Source organism: Ictidomys tridecemlineatus, chromosome 5 (genome assembly GCF_052094955.1).
Source record: "Ictidomys tridecemlineatus isolate mIctTri1 chromosome 5, mIctTri1.hap1, whole genome shotgun sequence".
NCBI lineage: Eukaryota > Metazoa > Chordata > Mammalia > Rodentia > Sciuridae > Ictidomys > Ictidomys tridecemlineatus.
The window spans coordinates 76,836,352-76,857,520 of NC_135481.1; the positions used below are offsets into that span (position 1 = coordinate 76,836,352).

The following is a 21,169-nucleotide window of genomic DNA, read 5'->3' on the forward strand; positions in this document are numbered from 1 at the left end:
AATTCCCTGAGCAAGGAAAGCGATACACTTCAACCTAGTAGCAACTTAACTTTTTCTCCTGCTCTAAACAGGGCATTTGACCTTCTGGTCTGTGTTCCCAGGGTTTAGGCGCCAGCTGTGTTCCTGACCCCAGAATAAATCAGACTGCACCGGGCTTGGCTAAGCTATGGACACATTTCCTGTCGCGGCCCAGAGGAAGCTGTTGGCCTCAAGGACTCTGGTGGGGATTCTGGCATTTGGGGCACGGGGGGCGGAGGAGAAGAGAGGGGAGGGGTCACCCGGTGGGGGGAGCCAGCTGACTGGGGCGGTGACCGCGCTCCAGAGACTCTCTGCGCTCTGGGGAAGGGCAGATCTAAATTGGGAGCAGCGGTGGGCAGTGGGTCTCCACGATGAGGCCGGCTCTCGCCTTGTGTCTCCTCTGTCAGGCGTTCTGGCCCAGGCCTGGTGGTGGCGAGCACCCTACCGCCGACCGCGCGGGTTGCTCAGCCTCTGGGGCTTGCTACAGTCTACACCACGCTACCATCAAGCGGCTGGCGGCCGAGGAGGCCTGCAGCCTGCGCGGCGGGTCTCTCAGCACAGTGCATGGTGGTGCTGAGCTGCGTGCAGTGCTCGCGCTCCTAAGGGCAGGCCCCGGGCCTGGAGGAGGCTCCAAAGACCTTCTGTTCTGGGTCGCCTTGGAGCGCAGACGTTCCAACTGCACCCTGGAGAACGAGCCATTGCGGGGTTTCTCCTGGTTGTCCCCTGACTCCGGAGAGTCCGAAAATGACACGCTGCCGTGGGTGAAGGAGCCACAACTCTCTTGTACTGTGCGGAGTTGCGCGGGACTCCAGGCCACCGGTGGGGTGGAGCCCGCGGGCTGGAAGGAGATGCGTTGCCACTCGCGCGCCAACGGCTACCTGTGCAAGTACAAGTTTGAGAGTTTGTGCCCTGCGCCGCGCCCCGGGGCTGCGTCTAACTTGAGCTATCGCGCTCCCTTCCAGATGTACAGCTCCTCTTTGGACTTCAGTCCTCCTGGGACCAAGGTGAGTGCACGCTGCTCGGGGGAGCTCTCCATCTCAGCCACCTGCGTCGAGGAAGAGAATGGCGCTCATTGGGAAGGGCTCCCCACTGGGGCGGTGCTCTGTCCCTGCCCCGGGAGGTATCTCCGTGCCGGCAGATGCTCAGAGCTCCCTAACTGCCTAGATGCCTTGGGAAACTTTGCCTGTGAATGTGCTGCAGGCTTCCAGTTGGGGAAAGACAGACGCTCTTGTGTGACAAAGTGGGAAGGACAGCCGACCTCTGGGGGAACCACGGGGCTCACCAGGCTCCAGCTGTTCACTGAAGGCAGCCCAGTGCCAAAGAGACCGTCGTCACCTCCAGTCCGTGAGAAGCCAGGAGAGATACCCCATGCCACTGGAAAAGACAGTTCTGCAACATCTGTTTCTGAGATTCTTCAGTGGGGAACACAGAGCACCACATCGACCCTTCAAATGTCCCCTGGAATCAAGTCAAAGGCCACCATCACCCCATCAGGAAGCGTGACCCCCACGTTTAATTCCACATCTTCCTCTCTCATTCCCCATTCTTTGGACTCCTCATCCACCGTGGTCTTCATACTCGTGAGCATAGCAGTAGTAGTTTTGGTGATCTTGACTATGACAGTGCTGGGGCTTTTCAAACTCTGCTTTCACAAGAGCCCTCAGTCCTCATCAAGGAAGGGGCCTTTGGCCCCGGGGGGCAAGGAGACTGATGCTGAGACCGCTACTTTGCCTTCTGGTTCTGCACATTGCACAGACAATGGGGTGAAGGTCAGGAACTCTGGTGTGCTGGACAGAGCAGAGGGCCCCTCGCTGGCAGGGTCCTCCCTTGGCTCTAGCAACACGTAGGGAAACAAATCATGGACACTCCTTGTGAACATCCTTTCGCCATTTCAAGGAAAAGGGAAAAGATAAACTTACTTGTGGGATGGCGAGTTCTACAGAAATTCCCCCTTTAAATTTCCTCTATGCCACCAAGGAACTCAATCTGAACAGCACACCCATTCCCAGAAGGTGGATGAGGTGGAAGTGCCTTAGTGTGGTACTGGTGGGCAGGGTGGTAAGGGGTGAGGAGGAGGACAGTATTTTCTTATGTTCTGGAGAATTTAGAGAAGTAACAGAACATTTCAAGACACTGGAAGCAAATAGAAAACAATACATTTTTAAAGGTTATTTTTTATCAAAATAGGAAGGAAACCTGTCTGTACTGTGCAGCTGAGAACATACTGATTTGAATTTCCCAGTCAAAATAAAAGATTGTTGATAACCCAGATTCAAATATGTTTGGCTTCCACAAGAAGTAACTATTTAGGAATAATTTTAGGAGCATGTTGGGAATTGTAACAAAATTTGGGGTCTTCTGGGAATAGCCACAAGGTACCTATTCCTTTTAGATTGATGGGAAAGCCCTTAAGCCCTGTGATAGAACAGATCTTTCAGAGCTGGTAACTTTTCCCTTTGTTCTTTTATCCTTTGATTTCAAAGTCACTGCTACTTGTGTGCTCTGCTATAAATCCACAGTGGAGTGTTTCCAGAGTTTCTGACTCTGGAAGCAAATTATAGTTGACCACCAATTCAAGTGTTTTCTGTGTGCCCTTGCCCAAGGAAACAAATGATTTGTGTTTTCCCTTTTCAATGTTTGTGCTCTCCAGTGTAATGACCTCTGCAACCAAATCACCTTATCCTAAATATTAGGATGCTGATCCTCACTTCCAATTATGGTGATGTTAATTCTCAATTAAAACGTTAATGCTAAGTATTGATTTGAAATCTTCTGGGTGCATTAAAGCAAAAGTAAACTGGGTTTCTTTCAAAGTTGGTAGATGCTTGTGCACTTTTTAATTCATGGATAAACTTGATTGTCAATTCATTTCCTTTTCTTCTGAATAAGCATGTGCAGTCACAATACATGTTCATCTTGGAATGATTACAATTTAACAAGAGTCTCCCTTGACAAAGACATGGTAAACAGCTTTCCATAGAATTAAGAGTAGAAGGAAGAAATGATAAATAAAAAAATCTATCAATAAGTTATGATTTGGTATTATTAGAGAGTAATCAAAATGAAGCATTTCTGTGACAAAAATTAAGACATAATAAAAATTACTATGTAGATGTATCAAGATTTCTGATTCTAGTTTTAAAGTGCTAAGAATTTAAAAGTGCAAAAGGGTTAGCTCATGGAGAGAGCTAGAGAAACAAGTTCAGTAATGGGGAAAAACAAAAATAGGAAAAAGCTTATGCTATATTTTCACAGAATTATTTTGATATACTTGAGTGTATAATGTATACAAAGGAGGATGGACCAAAATTAGTAAATTACCAAAAAATAAAATAATCTACTAGAAAATTAAAACAGCTCAATGTATAAGCCCATTATTCTAAATACAAGTCTATATTTGGTATTTTAACATTAAAGGAATAGAGTAATAGATAATTTGCTTCATATGCTAAATATGTTTATAAGCAATTACATTTAAGTAAAATCATAAATGAAATAGAATTAGCAACATTTGAAGGAACTTTAAAAATTATCATTTCTTAAGTGAAACTAAAAATTGGATCAATAATGGCTTGCCAAATGTTCCTCAACTCATCAGAGTATGTCTCAGCTCACCTCTGTTTTAGTGTTATAGTTTTCCTCTTTACTACATGAATTCTCAGTAGAGAAGGTAACTATTGAATAGAGCATATAGTGATTGAAAAAATACCTTCATCTGTAACTTAACTGACCTATAACACACACACACACACACACACACACTATCTTAAAGCTGGATGCTTTTGTATTATTATTTCATACAACAGAGAATGTGTCATTATTTTATAAGGCAACATATGGTATTATGGGTTTTGGGCTCTAAATATTCTTTGTGAAGAATAAATGGGTATCAGTCAATTATTTGGTTATTGTTCCTTATTATTCCTCTTATTAGTATATCAAGAAAACTATTTGGTTTTTTTCTTTGATTTCTTGACAGATGGCAATTGCAGACCAAGTGGCACTGAATATCCTTTCATTTCTAGCTCTGAAGTCTTCCCTTAAAATGTTGATTCTGTGGTAGAATACAGCCAGCCAAATATCAGGTCTCTTGAGCCTATTTGAAGTTAGGGTCAGTGTTCATCCTCTGTATTCCTTCTCTACTATCACTTTTTTATTATTTATCAATATCTTTGAGGTTCCTGCCTTTCTTGCTCAAAAACTTCTACTCCCACACTCATCATTTAGCTTCCTGTCCACTCATTTCCTTACAATGAAGACTTGGAACCTAATTGATGACCTTTCTCTCTATCCTAAAACCTGTCATCATCATCTTACACAATTTAAATCCTTTTGTGCGACTCCTCCCATGATAATGAATTTCAACTCCTTGACTTCATCATTTCCAGTAACTCACTCTTAATTTTTGCCATGTGCTTGAACTGCCTCACAAATTTGGATGGTTGTGAAACTGCTCCACATCTGAAATCACAACACATATGGGCATACGTGTTGAAACACGTGTATGTAATGAATGTTTGCCACTGATTAGAGGTAAACCATTATTATTTGAACTTTGATATTCTTTCTTTCTTACAGAAATAAGCTTACAGGGAATAGTAGCCTGGCATGATATCATTTTTTCCTTTATTTCTTTTTGAAATAATTTTGTATTTACAGAAGCTAAAAGTACCATAAAAATAACTCTTTTTTCCCCTGAATCATTTAAGAGTAAATTTTCAAACCCATGACTCGTAGCCCCTGAATATTTTAATATTTACTTCTAGGTTATCTAATTTGTTGGCATATAATTATTCATAGTATTCATAGCTAGTGATATTCTCTCTTCCATTTTGGATTTTCCTTTTCCTTTTTTTTTTCTTTTTGATGGGGAGGCATTAGTAGTCAATCTAACTAAAAGTCCATTCATTCTGTTGATCTTTTTGAAAATTCAATCTTGGGTTCATTGATTTCCCTTATATTTCTACTCTATATTTCAAATATTTTTATTACTTTGTTTCTTATCCTTGTTTTGGATTTACTTTGTCCTTCTTTTACTAGTTTCTTGAGAGTAGAAAATTGGGTTATTGATTTGAGATCTTTCTGTTCCAATATATGAATTTTCAGTATATCTCTCTGGGCACTTCTTCAGTGACATTCAACAAGTTTGATCACAGCATGTTATCATTTTTCATTCATCTCAAAGTATTTTTTAAATTTCCCTTGTGTTTTTTTCCTTCAATACATTGGTTATTTAGGATGATGTTGCTTAATTTTCACATATTTACAAATTTCTCTAAATTCCTGCTGTATTATTTTAATATAATTCCATCATGAGTTAGAAAACATAATTTATACGGTTCCAATCCTTTTACATTTATTGAGTCTTGTTTTCTGGTCTTCCCCTAACTTGTATATTATGAAAAATATGTAAGTGATCAAGAAGAATTTTGTGTTCTGATATTGTTTGGTAGAATGTTTTACAGAAATCAAATATATACAATATATTTATTATATGTTCTACACATTAAATATTATATAGTTTATATATTATATAAAATACATATTTATATATTAAATATTATCAATTATTATATATAATTTTTTCTCATATAATCTTCTTCGTTGTGTTTTTATAGGCAATGAAGTTATGTATTTATACAACATAATGTCATTATCATAGTTTTGGGGTTGTTGTATTATGCAAATATCTTTTAAATCAGGTAAGAGAAGAAATGGTGTTGCAAGCAAAAAAAATCCATAATGTCTTTTATATTCATTTGTACCTTAACCAATGCTCTATATTTCTTTGTGCACATTTGTTACTGGCTAGTGTCCTTTCATATCACTCCAAAGGACATGTGTTAATATTTCTGTAGGTCATATCTACTAGTGATAATTCAAATCTTTAAATGTCTTAAATTTTTAAAATATCTTAACTTTTAAATGTCTTAATTTCTTTTTTAATTTAGAAGTGTAGAATTAGAACTTCTGCTTCATAATCTTTTCCTCTTTACACTTTTCCTATGTCATCTCACTGCATCATAGTTTCTAATAAATGTCAGGTATTCATTTTATTGAGGATTCTTTCTCTATTACTGTTTTAAACTTTTTCCTATGATTGCTTTCTTGTTTCTCTGCAAGGATTATATGGTTATGTCAAAATCTAGCTGTTTTCAATGATGTATGGCATCTATGTAAATCTGTTTCTTGATAGCCACATGTAGTGTATTGTTCCTGCTGTTTGTTCAATTACTTTCTTTGATTGATTCTAAAATATCCATATTTTCCATCAATCCCTGAATTACCTCCTAACTATGTTCAAGTAGCTTAGTGATAAGCTTACCACTAAATAGAAACTTCTCTTAATTATTAGGTCAATAACTTCCCCATCTTTTATGGAGGGACTCTAAGTGTACGTTGGAGCAGGACTTCAATACTCAGGAGATTTACAATCCTGTCCTGGACTTCACTTCATAATTTTGTAGGGCCTTAATCCCACCCAGAGTTGAGAAATTTGGGCCTTCTTAGATCTTTCCTGGGCATTTCAAAGTTTTTCATGTGCCTTATAAGAGTCCCAGGAATATGTTGAGACTTTCCAAAGCCTCTTATAGACATCTCTTTCTTCAGATCTTTAGTTTTGTCCAGCCTCTTGTTTATTACAAATGTTTTCCTATGGCTGCTGTAACAAACTGGCAGGAGCTGTTTTAATTCTGTTTAAAATAATCAAACTTATTCTCTCACAATTCTAGGGGGTAGAAATCAGTAACCAAGCTATCAGCACAGCCATGTTCCCTTGCAAATCTCTTAAGAAATAATCATTGTTTCCTGATAGCATCTGGTGGGCAAAGGCAATCATTGGTGCTCCTCAGCTTGCAGCTGTATTACTGTTATTTCTTCCTGTGTTGTCACAAGACTTTACTTCTATGTATGCACCTGTGTCCAAATTTCTCTCTTTTTATAAGGACGTCAATAATTTGATTTAAGCTCCATCCCAATTCAGTATGATGTTATTTTTTTAACTTGATTATGCCTGTAAGACCTATTTTCAAATAAGGTCACAATCAGATACTGAGGGCTAGAATTTAAACATATGTTTTGGGTTAGCAATTCAACGCACATGTATACTATTATATTTTTCTCCTATGCTTCCCTAATCCATTCTTACATCTCTAGCTACTGTGCTGAGTTTCTCTTTTCTTTTGGTCAGCTGCTATGTTAATCAATTGCCACTTACTATTTTGATCAAATACCTTGAGAATAGAGTTTTTCCCACTGAGTAAACTGTGAGGTGTATCAAATAATGATCCCTGTGAATGGGCATCTTAAGAGACAGGTCAGAAGGTGATAATTCTGGATGGAAGGGACTCTTTGAAAGCTCTAAACTATTCTGCCCCTTCCACTGACTGACATGCTAGTGGTTTCCCCAGCTACTTTATTTGCAAAGCTGCTGATTTTAAGGCTTTCTGCAGTCCTGGAGAGTGGAGATTAAGAATAGAGCATATTAAAATGTCACAGAGCTCACTCTTCTTACCAAGATCCAGCTATTTTTAATAAACACTTCTCAGGCTATGGTGAACCACTGGTTAACTTCAAGACTTCTCAAAAAATATCATTTTGGCATCCAACTCCCTGGTTCCACATTGTCTTTAAGGAGAAGCAAATTTTCAGAAAAACATTTTACCTCCTGAAAGTTTCACCCATGTGTTGCTTTTAGGTGTCATATCTCTTTAGTGTTCTTTAATCTGGATGAGTTTCCTCATCTTTCCTTGTCTTTTATGAAATCAACAGTTTTAAAGACTATATGCTAGCTATTTCTGTAGAAAGTTCCTAAAGAAGTGTTTGTTTCTTCATTCATGTTATGCATCTTTGACTGGAATATTATAGAGGTGGTATTTTATTTCCCTGCTTCTTAGAAGTTGACATGTGATTCAAATTTTACATTATTTATGTTAACTTTCATCACTGAATTAAGGTGGTGTCTATCAGATTTCACTGTAAATTCTTTCTTTGTAATTATTTTGTAGGGAGACAATTTTTGACTACATAAATTTCCTGCTCCTCATGAAACTTTCAATATTTTTGCTTATTTTTATCATTATATTCATATATTTCTACTTTATTCAATAAACTACTATAATATTTATGTTAATGTTCAGTTTCCTCAGATTTGGGCAGGGTGATCCTCTTCAGGTTCTCTCCTGTGTCCTAACAGGTCCCGAACATTCTTTGAGTACTTTTTTGTTTTCTAAAACAAAAAGAAAGACTTATTTTGTACCTTCCCTGCTCAAGTTTAAGAAGCTCTAGTTAATTTCAGAAGAAAATGGTAATCAGAAAATATGATTTGGGTACTAGGTATATTCATTGTTTCTAGATTATTGTTCCCAAGAGTATCCTTAGAAAGTGGATTTTGGGATGTATGTATGTGTTCATGTATGTATGTCTGTATGTGTGTGCATAAATACACATATGTACATACCTATTTATATGTATATGTATGTGTGTGTGTATATATACACACACACACATTCACTAACATCTATATTTACTATATACTTAGCTGTCTACACATACTGAAAACCATACTATTACTAATATCTCTAACTCAAATCTAACACCACAGGGTTCAGATTTCCTATCCCACTTGGTCTCTTTTCTCTCTGTTTGGCTGCCTTCTCTTGAAGATATCATCTTCCTACCACTTGAGCTCTGATCCCACATTATAGTCTTATAGTCTGTGGTCTCTAGTATCGCCTACATAAAAGACCTCGCTTACCAAAACTTATCCTTGTGATATATATATATATATATATATATATATATATATATATTCATCTACTTAAAAAAAAAGGTCTCTTGTTAAACTCTGTTTACTACAACCTTCTTCCTTCTTTTCATCTGCTAAATCCTCATTCATCTTTCAGGACCAAAAAGAACATCATTTTTACCTGAAAGGAGTCTCCAAAGACTCAACTCCAGGATAGGACCTAATGGTCTCACATTTACATCGGATCACCTCAGTGCTCAGCACACAAATGTTGTTGTCATTTTTAAATGGATGTTTTAATCATCCTACTTCTTAACTTTTATCTCAGATTTCTAATATTTATTTTAAAAGATTAAATGCATATCCTTTTCCACCTTAAATGTAATGGAAAATACAACATGTCTTACTATAGGTTAATGGTTTGTTTTTTTGTCATAGCAACTGGAAGAAGTTTTTTAAAATTAATGATCCTAGTATCTGTCTACTGACAAAAGAAAAAAATCTCATCAATATTAAGTTAAAAATAAAATCTTGTTTTGGGTGTATATTTGTCAAAATGTAACTTATTAGATGAAATAGCTCCACTTACGTGTGAACTTCTTTCAGTTGCCTAGAGGTATATTTAGCAACTAATTCACATTAGAGGACATGATGTGAGGTTGTACTGCTCAGTTCATATTTAATAGGAACATTACTGATATTTCTTCCCAGCCAAACTGAGTATTTATTAATTCATAACAAGAAATTATCAGACCAGAAGTATAAAATGTCTTTGAGTGTGCTGATATATAGCATACATAACTATTCTTAATTCATATATATGCAATATATTGATAAGTTATAGATATTAGAAAATTCATAGAATAAAGATAAAAATAACTAAAATATTTTGTTTCATTTCAGCACAATATATTTTTCACTATAATACTATTTTATTCACTATGATTAAAAATAGTTCAATACCTTTTTTAGCAGCTTTACTGAGGCTAATTTGAGATAAATGAAGTATGCAACTGTGAAGTCACTATTTGACATTTTTTACTTATTTATAAACATGTGAAACCATCGTTATAATCAAGAGGATAGATGTATGGTACTTAGAAGCTTCCTCATTAGTAAAAAAATAAATAAATAAACAACAACAAAAAAACACAAAGTCTTTCTTCCAGCTTCAGCACTCCCATATCATTAAGCAACCACTGGTATGTTTTGTACCATTATTAGCATTTTCTGGAATTTTATGTAAATCAAATCATACAGTATGTATTCATTTTCTGTCTAGCTTCTTCCACTCAGCATAATGATTTTGAGATTTACTTATGCTTTATGTCCATTCCTTTTATTGGACATATGATTTTTAAATGTTGGTAAGAATGTTCACCTCTGTATTTATGAGGGATGCTATTTTATAATTCTCCTTTCTTATAATGCCTTTGCTTGGTTTTGGTATAAAAGTAGTATTGGCCTCCTAAAATGAGAAGTGAATATTCCCTTCTTTTCAGTTTCTGGAAGATCTTGCATAAAATTGATGTTATTATAAGTTTGTATGATGTGATAATTCACTGGTGAAACCATCAGGGCCTAACGTTTTCTTTGATCTACATATCCAGTTTCTTAAAAAAAAAAAAAAAAAGCCTGAATTCTTTCTCAGGTTATCTATTTCTTTTAGACATTTGATAGTGTATTTTACTCAAGTCCATCTCAATCAGGTTGTTGAATTTACAGACATGAAGTTGTTCAGAATATTCCTTCATTGTCCCTTTTAAAATCTGTAGACTCTGTAGCAAAATCATTTTTTTTCTTTCTTGATATTGGTAATGTGTGTTTTCTTTCTGATCATCGGGGCTAGGGATTTATGAAGATTATTTATCTCCAAGAAGTAGCTTTGGGTTTCACTGGTCTTCTCTTTTTTTTCAGTGTTATATTTCATTGATTTATGTTTGATTCTTTTTCTTCTATATACTTCATCTGCTACCCCTTTTCTACTTTCTGGTGGAAGAAGCTATGGTCTTTGATTTTAGATCTTCCCTCTTTTCTAATACAAACATTTGATGCTACATTTTTCCAAGCACTCGCTTAATTGTAACTATATATTTTACATGTTCACTTACATTTTTATTCAAAATACTTTCTCTTTTAACCCATGGGTTATTTAAAAGTATATTAGTTAATTTTGAAGTACTTGAGGATTTTCAAGATATCATCCATTATTAAGGTTATCTAGATTAATTACTAATTTAATTCTCTTGTGGTCTGGGAATATACACTATATGACTTGAATTCTTGTACAGTTATTGAAACTTGCTTTAGATTCCCAGAATATAATCTATCTTGTAAATGTTCTGTGTACACCTGAAAAGGTTTATTTTATGGGGTTGGGTATGTTTTACAAATGTTGACTAGGTTGAGTTGGTGGATAGTATGGTTCAAGTTTTGTATTTTCTTGTTAAGAGAGGGATGTTGACCAGAAGTGTAAACTATTTAGTCTATTTCTTCTTGTATTTCTGTAGTTTTTTTTCTACTTATTTTGAAGCTCTGTTATTAAGCTTATAAACAATCAAGACAGTATGTTCTTTTAAGATTAGATTCTTTATTATTTTGAGATGACTTTTTGTCCTTGGTAACATACCTGATTCTGAAAGTACTGGTCTATCTTTTTATAAGTGTCAGCATAGTAAGTCTTTTTTCATCCTTTAACTATTCGTGTCTCTTTATTTAAAGTAGATTTATTGAAGGCAGCGTGTAGTCGAGTTTGGCTTTTTTATCTACTCTTACTCTCTAATGTTTAATTGAGGCATAAATACCATTCCTGGAATTGCATGTAATCTGAGCACTTTTATTTCTCATCCTTTTTGGGTGTTTTTTCCCCAAGTTCAAATAGTTTCCTCGAGCCCATGAACTAATCAACCAGCAACTGGATAGTCATAGAAGGCATGTTATTTGTTTCCCATCTCTTAGGGATTACTGTTCCTCATTTCCTTATATCCAATATCTTATTGATTCATATATTTTATCCAGTTTTTTGTTTGTTTTTAGCAGAAAGTATACCAGGTCCATTATTTCAACTTGATAAACAATGGGAGTTTGTTTCATTATATTTAAAATAAAAATACAACTTAATAAGAAAACTTGCTAATAATAGTGAGCAGTTATGTTGTACAAGGTACTCATTTGGGGACCTTATGTGCTGTAACTTAGTTTATCCTCCCAATAACTCTGAGGCAAGCACCACAACAATCCATATTTCACCACTAGATAGTTTCATAATCATTTAACAGATAGTATTCTAAAAAACTAGAATATAAATACAAAAACTATATTATTATGCTGGTGAACATCAAAACAGATGAAAATAAATTTTAAAACACATAACCTGTGTTTTACAAAGTTCTAGTTAAAAGAGTTTGGAGTTTTAAATTATGCTTTAAACATTTCTTCTATAAGAATAATTCTTAAGATAGGCAACAATTTTAATTACCTAAAATACACTAAGAATTATTCCTAAGAAAACCAAAAGTCTCTGTGTTTGTTCAAATATTTTATAGCTAATAATTTAATTATGAAATAAACCTTTATCTGTATAATAGTTTAAAAGATTGTATTAGCCATTTTCCTAGCAAAAAATGAAATAAAATAACAGAGAAATAGCAGTCAATGGCCCTAAAAACACATTTCTCAGAACTCTATTTTCTTCTTCTTCTTCTTCTTCACTCCTTTTCCTTGCTTTTGCTGGGTGGTAGAGAGAATATTAAAACTGTTATGTACCTGAAAACTTTTAGTATCTTCCTGCTAATCTGTGAATAGGATTCTGAGGGCAAATTTTTTTTTTTAATGTTACCAGAGCTATTAGTAAGGATTTGGGTCCCTAAAGGGACCACTCTGTCTTCTGCAAATCGAAAACATGTTTACAGATTTGCTTTTCAAACCCCAATATCCAGAATTGTGCCTGGCCCACAGTAATTGCTCATTAATTATTTCATCATTGACTTATGATAAATGAATATATAAAGCAACTCTTAGAACTTAATAATTTAAATATTAAATATATTGGGAGTTGCAAGTGTAGTTTAGGTTTCCTTATGTCGTTTATTAAATTCTTTCAAGAATCTCTATTTTCTATTAGTCCCTTTTCATTTATTAGAGAAATAACCTTTTTTGAATTGTAAATAAGAAGTGATTAATGTTTTATTTGCTGACAATGGATATTACAGAAACATATGTTACTAGGAGTTACTTGGATTGTTACATAGTCCTGCCCTGTATACCACTCTATATAATCCTAGATATTGGCATGGAGTACTTTCCAACATTTTATTGTGAACGTTTTAAAAACTATAAAAAAAAAAAACGTTGGAAGAACCATCATCTACCTTTGCCAGTTGTACAGACATTATGACTTTTCATCCCTAAATTTATTAGAAAGCATTTCTTGGTAATAATGGTATTATTCTATAGAAGTATAATATTATTATCACAGCTAAGACAAATAACAATATGTCAATAATACCATCTAATATGTTCATTATATGAAATTTCTCCAGTAGAAAATGGTCCCCCAAAACATCTTTTGTGGCTAGTTTTCCCCAATCCAATATGCAGTCAAGTTTCATGCCTTCTATGTGGTTATTAAAAATATTTAGTATCTTTTAATTCAGCATAATCTTTGAGCCTCTTAGGTTTGTTTGTTTTATATGATATTGATTATTTATACAGAGTCCAGGACAACTGACTTAAAGAATGTCCTATTCTGGATGTGTCTGACGATTCCTTTATGTTTAGATTTGGGTTCAATATCTTTAGCAAGAGAACTTCATGTTCTGAACAGTTTTTTTAATATTTATTTTTTAGTTGGACACAATACCTTTATTTTATTTATTTATTTTTATGTGGTACTGAGGACTGAACCCAGGGCCTTGCACATGCTAGGAGAGCACTCCACCACTGAGCCATAATCCCAGCCCTGAACAGTTTTTATAGTATGAAGTTTACCTATGTTGAGTTAAGCACATCAGTGCTCAAAGTCACAAATTTGAGCACTTGGTCACCAGGCATCTCCACTGTGAAAGAACATTTTTGTTTTCTGTTAGTAAGCAATTTGTTAGAATGGCATCCTGAGGCTTGTGGATATGCTAAATTCTAACAAACTTTGGCTCAAAGGACTTGGTACCTACTGTGATCCTTGCCTGTATTTGTTAGTAACATTTTCAAACTAGTGATTTTTCTCATTGTCATTCATTCTACAATGTGATAAAGTTAGCTTTTGGACCTCTTGCTTTTAAACATCTTAACTTCAGAATTGCATTGTGGATAATCATCTACAAAATTATAAGCTGGTGGGTGTGAAGGTTTTACTCTTGTCAGACAGATTTCAATTTTAAGTTAGCATTCCTAAAAGACTAAAAGGGATTTTTCTGTGTGTGTGTGTGTGTGTGTGTGTGTGTGTGATATTAATAAACCTACCTTTAGAGCTACTAAATTTGTCTTTGAGGGTTGGGCTTTGTAATCTCACTTTATAGATATGTTTTAACCTCCACCCTCAGGTAATTCTGATGATAAACAAAATTTCACAATCATTTCATGCTATTACATATACCTAAAGACAAAAGTCTGATATTCTCTCTGATCTCTAGATCCGCAGTGTCTGTAGCACAGCATTGCTTACTCAATGTGTAGAAACAGTTTCATTTTAGCAAGTCTAGGAGTTCATGTCCTTTAGCAATGTGACTCTAGTCTTTTATTTTTCCACTCCTTTAACACTTTTGTTTAAGCTAATCAAGAGTAGGATGAGGAAGTATGACAATTTTGGGTTTTTTATGCCTATTAATCCTATAAAGCTATGTAAACTGGTGGTCAGAGAGTTGATAATGACATGGGACTCAGTAAAAAGCATATTGCACTGGTTAAGTTCTCTCTCTCTCTGCTGGGAGAAATTTTGAGATATTAACAGGAATTTTCACTTTACTACTCATTTCTCTGGGGACCTCTTTCCTTCACTGAGTCAATTATATTTATATCCCCCAAAGAGTCTATTTATGTAAGAGCAAAGAGTCAAATTGTTGGTCTTGAATTAGAAAATATGTTTTTTCTATTCATAGTATAAGATAAAATCCTGAAAGCCAAGGCCCATTTTTTTCTGATTTTTTTCTTTCTCCATAAAATAAAACACAGATACAGAAAGTTGCACAGAACAAATACATAGCTTAGTGAATTATTGTCAAGGAATACCTTTACATCATCATCTGAGTCAAGAAATGAACCTTTGCCAGCTGCCCCTGAAGCCTTTCCCTGAATCCCATCCTAATCATAGACCCTTCCATCTCTCCAAAAGTAGATTCCATCTTGATATTTGTAAGAGTTATTCTCTTGTATTATTTACAGTTATATATCCCAAGCATACATTGCCCTACACTATAGTTCAATCTTATAAAATTTTTGCTCTTTTTATTTTTAATTTTAAAATTTTGATTTTGAAATCATTTCAAACATATAAAAATGTTTAAGAAAGTAGAAGGATGCCTAAATGCCCAGTACCTACAAGCTTCATAAATGTTAACATAGTACCAGATAACCACAGTACTATTATCAAATCAGGAAGTTAACATGTATATAACACTATAACCAAATACATAATATGTAAATTTTCTCAATTTCCCACTAAGGGCAGTTCCACAAGAGTGCCAAGATCATACAATGGGAAAGGGTAGCTTATTCAATTTATGGTGTTTGGATATTCATTTTCACAACCAAAAGAATGAAATTGGAGCCTTTTGTCCCACCATATATAAAAAAATAACTCAAAATGGATTTAAAAACTGAAAATAAGATCCAAAGCCATATAATTCCTAGAAGAAAACATATGGGAAAGGATTCTTGATCTCAGTCTTGGCAGTATTCTTGGACATGACACCAAAAACACAATAAATGGCTAAGTGGAACTATATCAAACTAGTAATTTGTACAGAGCAAAGAAAACCATCAGAATGAAAAGGCAACCTACAGAATAGGAAAAAAATTGCAAACCATATATCTGGAAGGCATTAATTTCATATATATACACACACACACACACACACACACACACACTCACACACAATGGAAATCTTAAAACTCAACAAAAACACAGATTAAAAACTGAACAAAGGATGAGAATAGACATTTCTCCAATGAAGATATATAAATGATCAACAAGAATATGAAAAATAAATATTTACCATCACTGTTCAATAAAACAATGCCAATGAATTCCACAATAAAATATCACCCACATCTGTTATGATGGCTGTTATTGAAAAAAAGGTAAATGTTGGTAAGGCTGTGGAAAAACTGGAACTCTTTGTACGCTGTTGATGGGAATGTAAAGTGTTGCAACCATTATGGAAAACAATGTGGGAATTCCTCAAAAAAATTTTTTTAAAAAGTAGTACCATGTGAACCTATGTCACTTCTGGGTATACACCCAACAGAATTAAAAACAGGACCTTCAGTTATCTGAACTATCATGTTAATCGCAGCATTATTCACTTGAGTCAAAATATAGAAACAACCCAAATGCTTATATACATGCAATGAAATATTATTGTGCTTTAACAAAGAAGGAAATTCCACAATTTGAGATAATGTGGATGGACTTAGAAAACATGATAAGTGAAATAACTTAGAAACAGAAAGACAAATACTGAATGTTTACTCTTAGAAGTGGCATCTTAAAGAATCCAAGTATAGAAGACAATACAATGGTGGCTTCCAAGGAATAGGGGTGTTGTTCAATAGGTATAGAATTATAGTTATACAAGATGAGTAAGTTTCAGAGATTTGCTGTATGCTTTTATAGTTAACAATAAGATATTATATGCTTAAAAATTTATTAACAGAGTAGATCTCATGCTAATTGTTCTTACCACACACCAAAACAAACAAACAAAAAAGCCCAATAAACAAACAAAAAACCTATAAAGAATCACAAAGAAACTTTAGTTGAGTGATAGATACATGTATTAGCTGGATGGTGAGGATTGTAGTGAGTACATTCATACATATAAGCTCACCAAATTGTATGCATTAGTTATATGTGACTTTCATACCAATCATTCCTTATTAAAACTGGTAGGGAAATCTGGGAGCAATGACATATGCCTGAAATCCCTGCAATTTAAGATGCTGAGGCAGGAGGATTGAAAGTTCAAGGCCAGTCTCAGCAATTTAGCAAGACCTTGTCTCAAAACAAAAAATAAAAGAGGACTAGAAATGTAGATCAGAGATAAAGCACTCCTGGGTTAATTCCCAGTACCCCAAAGAAAACTAGGGGGAAAGAGAAGAGTTTCTATGGTACATCATTATTTCTATGTTAGTTACTTGGATTTCTATGAAAAAAATCTTTCCTTATATTTCATTTACTCCTTTATTAATTTCTATCACTATGGATTTATAGATTCCTATTTTGTGGGATCTACCCACAACAAACATATTAACTCATTTTCTGCTGCTGTGTTGAATTATTTGAGGCTTTATAAAGAAAAGAAGATTATTCAGTTCAGTTTTAGAGGTTAAAATTCTGAAATCATGTGGCCTTATCAGTTTAGCCTCTGATGAGGACCCCCTTGACTGACATATTGAGACAGTATGGCAAATGCATCATGGCAGGTGCATATGTAAGAGGGAGAGATTATGTGCAAGATAGGAATCCAGAGAGTGACTCAGGTACCGGGTTTTCTCCTTTAAATAACGCACTCTTGTGAGAAACAACTCATGTCACAAAATGAGACCAACATTCATCCCTTTAAAAGGCAGAACCACAGTGACCTGACCCCTTCCAGTAGTCATCTCCTCTTAAAAGTTTCATCACTTCTGGCATTGACACATTGGGAATAAGACTCCAAAGCAGGAGCCTTGAGGGACAGATCACAACCAGAGCATAGCAATGATTATTTATTTTATTGCTTAGAGAGTTTCAGATTTGTCTAATGGAAGTTCTTGTCATCTCCTATTTCCTTCTGAAATATCCACATGAGCACTCTTTCCTTTTTTGATACAAGATATCCCAAACTCATATTGCACATTCCCTATAGAGCATAAGCTGTTCTAAGGATCCCCGGGTATTTTAGTAGGAGAATAATATTTAAAAACCAGTATCTGTGTAGTGGATGTGCTCAGTAGCATTAGGATGTCATTACTTCTAGGCATTTTCAGTTGACAGAGATGAAGATATAGACATATATGGTATATTATAACATAATAATATATATTATTCTTAACTTTCTGTGTATTGTAGAATTGAGCAAACAAGTAAATCTAGAATATCATTTTATATATGCATGCATTCATAAATACCTTGTTTTTCATTGTTGGAAAAGAGTTGCAAATAAGAAGTGGAGAGGAAGGCTGTAATGAATTCTGACTACAGGTTTGAGATTGTGAATATTAATATGAACTCATGAAATATGTAGAGATAGATATATATGTACACATGTATATGTTTGTGTGTGTGTATATATGCTATTTCTGCAGACAAGCTGAAATGTGTGTGTATTTACATATATATATATGATTATATATAATTAAGATATATTGCATAAATAATTATGCACATAATATCATATAATTACCATAATATATGATACAGAATATAATTTTAACATGTTACATAGTACATGCTAACACACATCCATATAAATCTCTACATATTCCATGAATTCACACTGAGAGTCACAATCTCAGTCTTACATTTAGAATTCATTCCAGCCCTTTCCCTTCTTTCCTTATGTGTAACTCCTTCTTCCAACAATAAAAACATATGTATAATGTTATGTGTGTGCGTGTGGTGTATGTATATATCATGAATTGTATTCTATATATTTACTTATTTGTTAAATTCTAGAATTCATAAAAAGTAGTTTCAGACTTCACATTTGTGGAATTTGTACAATTCTTTTGAATTTTAGCCATACATATGGCAACATATCATATCCCAAAGTTACTTCGGTAATTCTTCCCCTCTGCTGCTTCATTGTTTTCATTTCATCTGTAGTGAAGTTAGCTTCACTTGATTATATTACATTTTGGCACCTCCATCCTTATTGGTTTTAATTATCTATTTGTGAGCATATAAAGCATTAACAGTTAATTATACAAAAAAAAAAACATGTAGGAAGAAGTGTCACTTGCTCCTCCTTTCCTCTGCCTCATTCCCATTCCCACATACTTCCAACCTAAATAATTTCATTGATTTCTAGTTTATTAGTCATGTGGAGTATTTTCCCCCCAAATAAGATTAATAAGTATTTTCTTATCTCTCCTTGTTTCTCTTATGAATGTGGCATACTGTGGATGCTTTCCTGTTCTTTGCTTGTTTACTTAAAGATACATTTGGAAAACCTTTTAGAGCATCAGTTCATAGAGATACTCCTCATTTTTCTCTAAAGCTACAGGATATTTCAATAGTCCAGATGTATTGTGTTTTAAGTACACTCAATATATTTTTTAACTTGATGTTAACTTGATGTTATCTCTTAGTCTATAAATACAGCTGCTTTCATATCTTTGGTTTTCTTTCAGTTTGTCTATAGAAGAATTTGGGGGCATGTTTCATGAAGAGATTTCCACAGTATGTATTTTGCCAATTTCATACTCTTGGTGCAGTTCAATATTTTTCTCCATTTCCTGTATATCTTGCAATCTGGCAATTATAGTCAGAAGTATAAACTGGGTTATTTACTGTCTCTCTGACAAGTGTATAAGTGGTGGTAAGTTTTTATTGGTAGGCATTAAATTTTTCCTTCCTTCTTTTTTCCCTGACTGTGAGATACAATTGATGTTACATAGTTTAAATATTACATATTAGTTCACTGGGGCCATAGAATTGTCATTTTCTCATACTACTTTGTTTTTATTTGTTAACTGGAAAATTTTATAGAGAGACACTTCTCTTCATCTACTAGTTTGTTATCAAACTGTACATTTCATTTATAGTATATATGCTTGATTATTCTCTTACATTTTTCCTATTTTCATAGTAATGAATGTGTACTCCATCATCCTTATATGGTGATAAATTATCTTCTTAAAACATCAATGTGAATTCATAAAATTAAGCATATTTGATCAGTTTCACTCCATTGCCAGTTTTGATCCTGTTGAGTCTCAAACTATCCCACCTTTGGCCAGTGGGACCTTCCTACCTAGACCCCATGAGTCTTTTTGACGTGAATTTAGTGTTCTTTGGTAATTTCCTTGCATCTGGCATCACAAAATGTTTCAGGCTTGTTCCAATTCTTTACTGCCCCAGATCTATAGTTAGCAGCTCTCCAAGTAGCCTTGGTTTATTTTAATAGAAGATGGTATTTCAAGGCTGCAGGGTAGACTCAAAGAATTCTATTACCATAAGAATGGAAATTGTATCTAGGCCTTTTCCAAGGACACCCTTAAAAAATACAATAATTCCTAAAATAAAATATAATTCTACTAACGAGAGAAAAATGTGTAGAAGTGCAATAGAGGTAAACATTAAGTGTTCCTAAGAGGGCGCTTACCCTTGCTTGCCTTCTCCCTGAGCTTGATCCCTTCATAGGGTGGAAAAAATGGTAATAAAACTATTTTCAGATTAGGGGATGATGAACATAAAGGAGATTGACATGTTGCTTCTCCAGGCATGGCTCAGGAAGACTGTAAATTTCTTAGAGCAACTGTAGCATAACATGGCACTGAATAGTATAGAGTGGTGGTGTGTGAAAGATGCCTCTAGGTAGATGAAACTGAGGGAAGCTTTACCAATTAGTGTGGAAGAGAGGCTAAAATTTCTTTTGAAGGTGGCTTTGGGATTTAGAAAACCCTTAGCATTGGACTTATCATGCTACAGAATTACCTGAAGAGACTCAACATACAGAAATCAAAAGGGAACTCATTTCCTGAAGCCACTGATGTAGCTAGTCAAAAGATGCTGGAGATCAGATTTTCTATAGTAAGCCACGTTGGACCACAGATCATGGGACTTGACATCTATCCCCCAGGTAAATAAATTTCCTAGAACTTAATTATCCCTATGGATAATTGAAGAATTGAGAGGAAGAGAATCCCAGAGACCTCTCAATTAGGCAGCATTAAGAAAAATCAGAAGGAAATGAGTTTACCTTGATATGGCAAGATTGAGTTTTCTGTCATCAGCAGGATATCATCAGAATGCAAGACCTGAGACCTATTGCTGAAAAATAAAGAAATTTCTGTTTGTGCATACTTGGGTTGTATTAGTGGCTCACTGTAATGGTTAATCTGAATTGAAAACATGATTGGATTAAGAGATGCCTTAAATTAAGAGGCTTCTGGGTATGTCAGTGAGGGTGTTGCTATGAATAATTGGCATGTGGGACAGTGAATGGAAGCAGAGAATCACCCTAAATATGGACAGAACTGTCC

At 34.8% G+C, this 21,169-nt stretch overlaps 1 protein-coding gene across 1 annotated transcript; it reads left to right on the top strand.

Moving 5' to 3' along the window:
- The first annotated feature begins 309 nt into the window (after positions 1 to 309).
- On the top strand, positions 310 to 2,287 carry Clec14a (C-type lectin domain containing 14A). Its single transcript, XM_005322703.5, has one exon. It carries the CDS (start codon positions 390 to 392, stop codon positions 1,863 to 1,865), a length of 1,476 nt encoding a protein of 491 aa, XP_005322760.2. The 5' UTR covers positions 310 to 389; the 3' UTR covers positions 1,866 to 2,287.
- Positions 2,288 to 21,169: the final 18,882 nt, after the last annotated feature.

Coding starts and splice junctions, on each gene's coding strand:
- Clec14a (XM_005322703.5), top strand. CDS start 390: ATGAGGCCGGCTCTCGCCTTGTGTCTCCTCTGTCAGGCGTTCTGGCCC.